The sequence below is a fragment of the Delphinus delphis genome, chromosome 9, assembly GCF_949987515.2.
Source record: "Delphinus delphis chromosome 9, mDelDel1.2, whole genome shotgun sequence".
NCBI lineage: Eukaryota > Metazoa > Chordata > Mammalia > Artiodactyla > Delphinidae > Delphinus > Delphinus delphis.
The window spans coordinates 11,213,622-11,224,591 of NC_082691.1; the positions used below are offsets into that span (position 1 = coordinate 11,213,622).

General features: G+C 57.1%; 1 protein-coding gene across 5 annotated transcripts; it reads left to right on the forward strand.

The window, feature by feature from the left end:
- The first annotated feature begins 3,115 nt into the window (after positions 1-3,115).
- Positions 3,116-10,922, forward strand: POLD2 (DNA polymerase delta 2, accessory subunit). 5 transcript variants are annotated; one of them, XM_060019832.1, is made up of 12 exons: positions 3,227-3,417; positions 3,586-3,644; positions 4,463-4,736; positions 7,518-7,639; positions 7,829-7,952; positions 8,243-8,357; positions 8,503-8,701; positions 8,971-9,051; positions 9,202-9,359; positions 9,563-9,690; positions 10,178-10,279; positions 10,634-10,922. In XM_060019832.1, exons 2-12 carry the CDS (start codon positions 3,588-3,590, stop codon positions 10,792-10,794), a joined length of 1,521 nt encoding a protein of 506 aa, XP_059875815.1. In that variant the 5' UTR covers positions 3,227-3,417; positions 3,586-3,587; the 3' UTR covers positions 10,795-10,922. The 5 variants fall into 5 exon arrangements, with proteins under 5 accessions (XP_059875814.1, XP_059875818.1, XP_059875815.1 ...); XM_060019834.1 differs by lacking the exon at positions 3,227-3,417 and adding an exon at positions 4,284-4,345; XM_060019831.1 differs by lacking the exons at positions 3,227-3,417; positions 3,586-3,644 and adding an exon at positions 3,116-3,166.
- The last annotated feature ends 48 nt before the right edge of the window (positions 10,923-10,970 follow it).

Sequence of the window (10,970 nt, forward strand, 5' to 3'; positions counted from 1 at the left end):
TGAATTATTGTTTGTCCATAAAAAGGGATGAAATTCTGATACATTCTGCAACATGGATGTACATTGAAGATATTTTAATGGAAATAAGCCAGATACAAAAGGACAGATATTGTATAATTCCATTTATATGCGATACCTAGAATAGGCAAATTCACAGAGACATAGATTAGAGGTTACCAGGGGCTAGGGTAGGGGGAATGGAGAGTTATCGTTTAGTGGATACACAGATTCAGTTGGGGATCATGAAAAACATCTGGAGATGGACAGTGGTGATGGTTGCACAGCAATGTGAATATACTTAATACCAATGAACTGTACACTTTATAATGGTTAAAACGGTCAATCTTATGTTATATATATTTTACCACAATAAAAAAAATTTTTTTTAATGAAACCACATTAGTGAGCATCATTGAAGGCCCTCTCCCTGTAATGCCATTCCACCCAGCCCTTGTTTTCAATGGAAACTAGTACTTATTTGAGGGACCCAATCCCAAAGACACCACTTCAGCCTTTTGGGACCCCTCTGCTCTTTTATATACCTACATACTTCATTTAAGAACATGTTTGGGGCTTCCCTGGTGGTGCAGTGGTTGAGAATCTGCCTGCCAATGCAGGGGACACGGGTTCGAGCCCTGGTCTGGGAAGATCCCACATGCCACGGAGCAACTGGGCCCGTGAGCCACAGCTGCTGAGCCTGTGCGTCTGGAGCCTGTGCTCCGCAACAAGAGAGGCCGCGATAGTGAGAGGCCCGCGCACCGCGATGAAGAGTGGCCCCCGCTAGCCGCAACTAGAGAAAGCCCTCGTACAGAAATGAAGACCCAACACAGCCAAAAATAAATAAATAACTTTATAAAAATAAAAAAAAAAGAACATGTTTGGGCGACTTCCCTGGTGGTCCAGTGGTCAGGACTCTGTGCTTCCAATGCAGGGGGTGTGGGTTTGATCCCTGATTGGGGAATTAGGATCCCGCATGCCACACAGTGCTGCCAAAGAACAAACAAACAAACAAACAAAACATGTTTCATTTCATGTTCAGAAAATCCAAAGTGGGGAAAACAAATTAGGGGTTCCTTTTCTAAAATAAAATAAGAAGTTAGCAATTGCTGGTCCTGGTTCAGTAGCTAAGTGGTATCCGGGCTGGCACCTTTGCCGGACACTACCAGGCACTGTATTCACTACAGAAAGAACGGAGAAAGGCAGTAGTAGGCTGTGCCCCTCCTTCTTATCACAAAACCAGATTTCTCAGAAACCCAACCTTCTACCACCCGCCCCCATCCCTGCCAGACTTCCCCTACATCTCTGCCAGATCTGATCTCATCATCACCCTTGGCTGCCAGGGAGGCTGGGAAAATCAACACTTAAGCCTTTCCATCCTTGCAGACAGCCAGGGCAAGAGAGTTAGGGAAGGATGTTCCGCCCATGGAAGCACACCCACTTGTCCGCAGCCCCCCCTTTCCCAGCCACCATCATTCCTACTATGACTGTTGCCTCCGGGTCTGTGCTACACCCCCACACCTGCCCCAACTGTGTGCCTGACATAGGCCTGCCAGTAGCCGACCTCAGTGGAGAGGCTGCCCAGCTTCATGTCTGAGCAGAAGTATCAATTCCAGCCCCCGGCTCCCTGGCTGTGTGACCCTGTGCAACTATGAATCTTTCTGTAAAACGGAGATCATAGCACCTGCCTCACAGGGCTATGGTAAGACTCAATAAGATAAATGCTCTTGAGACATTTAGCACATTACATGCCCCGCCCCACCCCCACCCCCGAAAAGTGCTCATCTATTCATTCAACAAATACAGGCTGAACTGGGAGTTTCCATGAGTCAGGCACTGTGGTAAGTGAACTAGACTAGCTTTCCGCACATCCTCTGAGGGCAGACTTATCCAATCCAGTCTAATTGGATGTTTGACAAATGTCTGAACGGCAGGGACAAAAGTGAAGTAATGGGTAATTAGATGGGCAGTCCAGCTGACCTGCATATGCAGAGAGCCAGCACACATACAATGGCAGGGCTGAGTCACACTGCCTCAGAGTGAATCCTAGTTGTTACTCACTAGCCGTGTGACCTCTCAGTGCCTCAGTTTCCTCCTCTTCAAAGGGTTATTGGAGGATTAGCTGAATTTGTATGTGTCAAGAATTTAGAACAGTGTCAGGTCCATAGCAAGGGCTTTTATGTGTTATCCATAACTATTATCTACTTTGTTGCGGAGACAAGACTGGGACTTGAGAAACAGATGCAGAGTGAACCAGCAGAACAGCATGTGCTAAAGAGACTGAATCCCGGCGCTGGTGGCAGTGGAGAGGAAGCGTCATGGGGAAGGGCCACTGGGGCTCGCTTAGGAATTCCAAGCGATGTGGATTGGTGGAGATGTGGAAAAGAGCCCGCACGAAGTGCGGGACGGCACGAGAATTCCTTGGTGGGTAGGAGGAGTGTGGATGACGAGAGGCGGTGAGGACAACAGAGACCAGGAAGTGTTGGGTGGAGGCTGGCAGGGCTGTTGGCCCCGTGCGGAAGGCCTCAGCCAGCCAGTCCGCTTCCCTGACCCTAACTCTAAGTCCTCCCCCACTGTTCTGGAACCCAGTGCCCGGCCCTGTCCTCGGACTTGCGGCAGAGTAATCGCTCCCCTTAGGCGGTGCAACAATCGTCCTCAGCCCTCCCACCGTCCACCGCAGAAGCGGGGACCCAGCGGTGTCCTGGGGTGGCGCAAGGGGCGCCAACTCTAGGGAAGGCGCAGTGACCTCAGGGTCAGGCCTCCGGGAAGGGCCGGGTCGGGGCGTCACGGCGCACACGAGTGCACACCGGTCCCTAAGCTGCAACCCCGCCCCGCGTTTCCCTTGGAATCGGGGGCGTGATCCCGCGCACGCGCAGAGCTCAGGGGCGGGGCGCGCGTCAATGGACGGGGCGGGCGCGGCTGTGGGCGAGCCCTGGGTGGGGGGGGGGTGATTAGCATGGTGGAGCGCGCTGTCATTGGCGGGATGCAGCATGGGCGGGGCGAGGCTCGCGGAGTGGCGGGAGGAGGTGCGCGGCGGCGGGCGGTCCCCGCGATGATGAGCATGGTGGAGCACGCGGTGATTGGCGAGATGCCTCTGTGGGCGGGGCAAGGCGCGCGGATTGGCGGGAGATGGCGCGCGGCTGTGGGCGGGGCCGCGGCGTGCGGCGAGGTGAGTGGGGTCTCGCTTCCCCAGGCCGCGTGGATGCTTGGGGGGGCTGGCTCTTTGGGGGGGCTGGCTCTTTGGGTGTCCTCGCGTGGGGGCGAGTTAACAGGCATCTCGCGAGGGAGGTCTGAGCAGGCTCTGTGCTGTACTCCCCCAGACGGCCCCAGGTTGCGGGCCGGGGCCGTGGCCTGGGGATTCAGGCCGCGAGACTCCTTCGAGACTGCGGCCAGAGCGCTGCCGCCGCTCTACACTTTGGGGTAGATAGTTGATTCAGATACCGTCCCAGCCCAGAGCTGTTCTGTAGGGCAGAATTCAAGCCACCTAATAGCTGTGCTAAAAAGGCGGGAGGAAGAAATCGGTTTTAGTGCCACGTCTTTTTTAACCCATTCCATGCAAACTATTATCATCCCTGTACGCATGTAAAGAAATGACTGAGCTGCTCCACGCACTGATCTTGGAACCTGCTGTGGATCTGACGCCTACAGTACGTCTCAGTGGGGCTCCGGGCTGCTTCTGGAAAGTGGGCTCAGGTGCTGATGCCTCTGCTCTCCTGGAGCTTTTATTCTAGTCAGAGGAGGCAGACAATAAACTTAAAATGTATTGTCTGTTGGAAGATAAATGCCATGGAAAACAATAAACATTGGAGGAGCAGAAGTGCCAGGGGAGGGTTGCAGGTGGAGAAGGTGAGGTTTGAGCAGACCTGAGGGACCTGAGGGAGAAGAGCAGGCCTCCTGGTGGGGGGACAGGAGGGCAGGACCAGTGGGGCAGATCTCATAGGCCACTGTAGGGACTTGGGGTTTTATTCCGTGAAATGGGGAACCTTTGGAGGGTTCCGAGCAGAGAAGTGACTGATTTATGTTTTGTTTTATTTATATTTTTAATCATAGGCTAATTATTTTATGGTAGGCTTGTGTAATAATAAGGCTGGCCTCATGCCTTGAGATGGGGCAGGTGCCAGGGAGCTGGATGGAGGCAGATGAGAAATTCCATTTGGGACATGGAATTTGAGACCTTGATCATTGTCTAGGTTGAGGTGTGGAGCAGGCAGTGGACACTTGAGATGGGTTTGGAGAGCGCCAGTGGGAGAAGCATTTCCTAGCTTTCCTCATCTCCCTTTTTGCAGGTTACAGGGGACACTGGTATCCAACCTAGTCGAGTTCCAGGTGCTGTTCTGGCCGGAGTCTGGTGTGCACTACAAGTCTCCCCCACCCTCAGGGCCCTGTGGGTGCGGCGGAGCCACACTAGGGACGCGGCTGCCGCGGAGGTTGCAGGGATTGCAGGACTGCGTTTGTGTCCTTTCAGGGACCGCCTCCTCCCTGTCCCGGTCACAGCGGTCTGGACACGTCAAGCACGGACATGTTTTCTGAGCAGGCTGCCCAGAGGGCCCACACTCTGCTGTCCCCACCATCAGCCAGCAACGCTACCTTTGCCCGGGTGCCCGTGGTGAATTACACCAACTCCTCGCAGCCCTTCCGGCTGGGGGAGCGCAACTTTAGCCGGCAGTATGCCCACATTTATGCCACCCGCCTCATCCAGATGAGGCCCTTCCTGGTGAGCCGGGCCCAGCAGCGCTGGGGTAAGTAATGAGTTTGGGGAAGTGCTTCTGGGTTTGTTGGGCACGGATCTCCAGACCCTTGGGGTCGTCTGTCTTTCCTAATCAAGTGGCCTGGGCAGTGCAGGCCTTTTTCTTTTTTTTCCCCATTTCTTCCTTGGTGATCTTTCCTGCTTTTAAGTTATTCTTGATGAAGTAGGACCCCCACGACCTTCAACTTTTGGGTGATGCCCCATCACCTCATTGTTACTATTTATAAGAGTGGCTTTCTGGGACTTCCCTGGTGGTCCAGTGGTTCAGACTCCTCGCTTCCAATGCAGGGGTCATGGGTTCGATCCCTGGTTGGGGAACTGCTATCCCACATGCCTCGTGGTGCAGCCAAAAAAAAAAAAAAAAATTACGAAAAAAAAAGGGTAGCTTTCCACGTAGTTTTCATTTCATGTGTTATGTCTTTAAACTGAAATTTTGTGGGTGAGACCGTGTCTTATTCATTTTTATTGCGCCCCCCACCCCCACCCCGCCGCCCAGCACCAGGCTTGCTGGGTTTCAGCCCAGGTTGCACATTGGAACCACTGGGAAAGCTTTGGCGAGCACTGGCTCCCAGGCCTGTCCCATCCCACCAGGTCAGCTGGATTGACTCCGGTTTTATTATACGCAGCCAGGAGAACACTTGACCCGATCTCCTAGCTACATCCTCATGTTAGAGATGTTTTCTGTTTTCCTTACTGCAGGCAAAAGTGTTATTCACCTTTTCTCTGCCAGGGTCTCCTTCCTCTGGTTCCCAATGCCTTTCTCTCACTTTCCTTGAAGTCCTCGAGGACACCCTCCTCGAGCCTAAGGTCAATGTCATCTTTTAGATTCTTTACAGCAGCATCTGCTGTGGTACCAGGTTTCTCTTCTTTGTTTTTAATTAATTTTTATTGGAGTCTAGTTGCTTTACAATGTTGTGTGAGTTTCTACCGCACAGCAAAGTGAATCAGTTACACGTATATACATATCCCCGCCAGGTTTCTCTTCTAACAAAGCTGCCCAGTGACAGAAAGCAGCCATTTTATTCTGTTCACAGAGTGGGGCCCATGATGAATGGGGCCTTGGCTGGGTGACTGACAGTAGGCAGCATCGTTCACTCCCCACGTGGCTTCTCTGCGTGGCCAGGCTTCCTCCCCAGAGCTCAGTCCATCTCAGAATTCACCTCTCTCCACTCACAAGTTTCCTGAACACCTCAAGCCCTTTCTTACCTTTGGCTCTCCCTGCGCCTGGCACGCTCTGTCCCCGGCACACTCTGTCCCCAGGCTTCCTTCACAACCTCAGCTGAAACATCCTGTGCTTCGAGAGGCCGCCTGGGCCAGCAGGGCCTTCTCCGTTCGCAGCACTTGTCCCAGCGGCAGATCCCGCCTTTCCTGCTCTTGCCTCTCCGTCTGCGCCGGAAGCTCAGTGAGGGCAAGGATGGGCCTTCGGGTTCACTCTCGGTGCTGGCGCCTGGCCTGGCGCCCACACTCCGCCCGGATGGACAGATGTCCCGCCCTCAGCACAGGGCTGTGTGGTTCTACCTGGTGCTCAGACATGCACACTGGATCTCAGCTGGGTAGCCTTGGGCGTGTTCCTTAATCTCTCTGTGCCTCAGTTTCCTCAGCCAGGTGGTGGGGTAATAATATCTCCACTGGCGTGTTGTCGGAGGTGGAAGAATTCCAAGCGCAGGGCTTGGCACGGCCACCTGGGGCTGAGTGAGGGCTCGGTGGACATTGTGGCTTTGGCATCTGTTGTCTCTCGTGGCGTCTGGCATTTCTATCCAGTGCCGGCGCCCTCCTTATCTTATTTTGAAGCACTCCCCCTCGCTCCCCAGGGCGTGGACCTGTGGGATGTTCTTGGTTATTCCGGGGCAGGAGGGATACGTGCTGGAGTCACCGGGCTAAGGAACGGGCTGGTCCCAAGTCCACATTATCCCATCCCCTCCTGTTAGCGTTTTCTCCAGGCTTGGGGTCTGTACTAACAAACCCTCAGGCCTTCTGGGACGTGGTTCCTCCCTCCTGCCCACCCGAGTGACCCCTGCATACCACCCCTCTCCCACGCCCGTCTTCCTGCCCGTCCCTAACGCTTCCTGTGTGCTGTTCTCTGGGATCCCAGGCCCTCTGGTGACTCCACAGGGAGCAGAATGGGGCGGGTGGGGATATGAAGTTTGGATTTGGGGTATCTCTGTTTTCAGATGACGAGGCATTTGTGGGGCGGATGAAAGAATCCAAACTCTCAAAAGAGACTGTAATATTGTTAGGGCAGGGCTGTGTTGAGACTTGGCATACCTCCTTCTAAGGATCAGCGTTATAATTTAGGTATAAGTGAAGAAACTCTGCATTAGCTTCCCGTGGCCGTTGTAATAAACAACAGAGCCGCAAACTGAGTGCCTTCAAACAACGGAAGTCCATTCTCTCCCAGTTCTGGAGGCCAGGGCTCCAAGATGCAGGTGTAGGCAGGGCCGCGTTCCCGCCAGTCCTTCCTTGCCTCTTCCAGCTTCTGGTGGCTGCCCCGGCACTGCTGGGCCCGCGGCTGCCTCCCTCCCGTCTCTGCCCCATCTTCACGTCGCCTTCTCTGCATGTCTGCCTCTCTTGTGAGAACGCTTGGCATACAGAGCGCAGGCACATTCAGAGTCCCTCTGTCCCCCTGGGGCCAAGCGATCCTTTAGGTCTAAGGGGTCCTTGCATTTGACGTTCTCTCCCTCCTCGTGGAGGCCAGGGCCCCAGGGCCGCGGTGCTCCGTGGCCGTGAGGGGGTGGAGGGGGCTCGTCTCTGAGCTCAGAGCCTCATGCCGCAGGCAATGGAGTCCTGATTAAGAAGCTGTGTGAGCTGCAGCCTGGGGAGAAATGCTGTGTGGTAGGGACCCTCTTCAAGGCCATGCTGCTGCAGCCGTCCATCCTGCGGGAGGTCAGCGAAGAGGTGAGGACCCCACGGGCTGCCCCCAGAATACTTCCCTGGGGGCACTGATGGGACCACCTGCCTTGCATCCTGGGAATCAGGGCTGGGCCTCTGCCCATGGGGGAGGGGGCTGCAGGGCCATCTCACTGACGTGGCACCGGAGCCAGAGTGGGCTCTGGCCCCATGACCACTCCCATCTTTGAATTCCAGCACAACCTGCTCCCCCAGCCTCCTCGGAGCAAATACATCCACGCAGACGATGAACTGATCTTGGAAGATGAATTGCAGCGTATCAAACTGGCGGGTGCCATCGACGTGGCAAAGCTGGTCACAGGTGGGGAGGGGGGAGGGGGTGGCCCGCACCTCTGGGTGCTGGCGAACACCTGCATTATTCTTGCAGCCATGGGTTTGGGTTCAGGTGGTGGGTGAGACCCAGGTAGGGGTCAGTTCTTCCCACCTCCGCCCGGAGGCACTTGACTCCAGGAAGCAGATGCCCAGTCCTGAGTCCTCAGTGAGAACTCACCAGCAGAGGAGAGCTGCTGGTTTTGTCATCTGGGTGCCTGGAAGGGGGTGGTAGCCCCTCGGGCCCCCCCCCCCCCCGGGCCTGACCCTGCTGCTCCCCAGGGACGGTCCTGGCTGTGCTGGGCTCTGCAGGAGACGATGGGAAGTTCCTGGTGGAGGACCACTGCTTTGCAGGGCTTGCTCCCCAGAAGCCCACACGCCCCCTCGACACGGCCAGGTGAGGAGCAGGGGCCCGGGTCCGGTCAGTGGTCCGGGGGAGTCACATTCGCTGGCCCCTGCTCCCCTGTGATGGTGACAGAGCCCCACAAGGAGCTCCACGCAGCCCTCCCAGCACCCACGAAGACCCCGACTTCTTCCGGCAGGTTTGTGCTGCTGGTGTCCGGCCTGGGCCTGGGTGGAGGCGGGGGCGAGAGCCTGCTGGGCACCCAGCTGCTGGTGGACGTGGTGACGGGGCAGCTTGGGGATGAAGGGGAGCAGTGCAGCGCCGCCCACGTCTCCCGGGTCATCCTCGCTGGGAACCTCTTGAGCCACAACACCCAGAGCAGAGACTCCATCAATAAGGTACGGCACCCACCTGCCTGCGTTCAAGCCCTCCTTCCCCGCGGAGCGTCGGGCACGGGGTCTCGCAGGCCTGGTGACCCAGGAATCTCCTGTCCTCAGGCCCTGCTTTCTGAGGGCGGTGGCGGGGGCCGGAGGCCCGGCAGTCTTACTGTCCCCCTGTGGGTGGGGCTTTGCTCTGCTCTCAGCCCTCCTGGCGGGGGCTCTGGGTATGGCTTTGATGTAAGCCTCCCTTGGGGGCTGATCGCCTGTGTATGGGCTTCTCCCCCCAGGCCAAGTACTTAACCAAGAAAACCCAGGCAGCCAGCGTGGAGGCTGTCAAGATGCTGGACGAGATCCTCCTGCAGCTGAGCGTGAGTGAGCTGGGGGCAGGCCACTGCTCGGGATCGGGGTCTCTGGCACTGCAGTTGGGCACTGGAGGTGGGCTGGGGAAGGTGGACTCCAGTGGGGTGCGTATGGAGGGAGCTGGGCCCTGCGAGCTCCCCTGCCCCTGTGCCCTCCAGGCTTCCGTGCCCGTGGATGTGATGCCAGGCGAATTTGACCCAACAAACTACACGCTCCCCCAGCAGCCCCTGCACCCCTGCATGTTCCCACTGGCCACTGCCTACTCCACGCTCCAGCTGGTCACCAACCCCTACCAGGCCACCATCGACGGAGTCAGGTAGCCCCACTCCAGGCTGACCCCTGGCCTTCTGCCTCGGTGGCACCAGGAGGGGAGGGTTGGGCCCAGGGCTGTGGAGGGCCCACCTGGAGTCGGGCTCGGGACTCCCTGTGAGGGTGCCAGGTGAGCTCTGGGCCGGCAGCCGTGGGAGGAGTGCAGACGGTGGCCCCCCAGGGTGGGGTCAGCCGAGCCCTGCCTTGCAGATTCCTGGGGACGTCGGGACAGAACGTGAGTGACATCTTCCGGTACAGCAGCATGGAGGACCACTTGGAGATCCTGGAGTGGACCCTGCAAGTCCGTCACGTCAGCCCTACAGCCCCTGACACCCTAGGTACTGGGACTCAGACACGTGGTGTGGAGCAAAGGGCCGGGGAAGGCCAAAGGGGCTCCTGTCATGCTCGGAGGGTTCCCAGCCTGGATTTGCACCCACCAGCCTAGCCGTGACCTGTCTAAGGAAAAGCCCCAAAGCTTGGTTTGTCTTGGGAGCTACTGTGGAATCTTACGTCTGTTCGTGGCCAAGGCCCTGCTTAGGGCTGAAGGCCATGGGAGCACAGTGGGAGCTAGGGCCGGTCAGGGCACTGCACCCTGGCCCGGTGCCCACCCAGAAGGGCGAAGGCGGCAGCGGTAGAGCATACTGCCCTGCCTCTGGGGCCACGCAGCAGTGTGTGGAGATGTTTTTGTTGTGGCAGCTGCCACAGGGTCACGTGTGTGAGATGGCACTCCGCATCCTACACGGGACAGCCCTACCCGAGATGTGTAGGTGTCTCCGCGCTGCGGCTGAGAAGCCCCACTCTCAGCTGTGGGTCCTCCTTCTCCAGGTTGTTACCCTTTCTACAACACCGACCCGTTCATCTTTCTGGAGTGCCCTCACGTCTATTTTTGTGGCAACACCCTCAGCTTTGGCTCCAAAATCATCCGAGGTAAGTTTTGTCTTCTGGGGGGTCCCAGGCCTGGGCTGACGCGGGTGACACGCTCTCAGCTGGGGCCAAGGCTCACAGAGAAAGCCTGTGTTGGAGTGTCCAGGCGCCCATGGGTGGACAGCCCAGGCTCTGCAGGGACTGAAACTGTCCCCACCAGAGCTCATTCTGGTCAGTGTGGCTTTAGCCTTGGACCTTTATGGGGTCCTTGGCCCTTTTCGTTTCTGGTCTCAAGGAGCTTCTGTGGTCCACGCTCCCATGGTGCTGATGGGGGGCTCCTGTTCACTTCTGGTGACTTCCCTTTGAGACGGGCCTCACCCAGAACCTAAGGCGCGCCCCCACGTGGCTTCTTTGCAGGCCCCGAGGACCAGACAGTGTTGCTGGTGGCTGTTCCGGACTTTAGCACCACACAGACCGCCTGTCTGGTGAACCTGCGCAGCCTGGCATGCCAGCCCATCAGCTTCTCAGGCTTTGGGGCGGAGGAGGAGGACCTGGGAGGCCTGGATCTGGGCCCCTGACTCACAAAGGCGGCCTTGTCCGGAGAGGCCCCCGCTATTCCTTCCCTGTGGCGTCAGCACCACGGCAGCTTTGCCTTTGTAAATAAAGCCTGAGTGTTTACTGGTGTTGAGCTGGGCAGACCCGGTGGCGGGCCAGGGCACTCCTGTGGAGGGAGCCTCCCTCCTCCTCCCCTCTC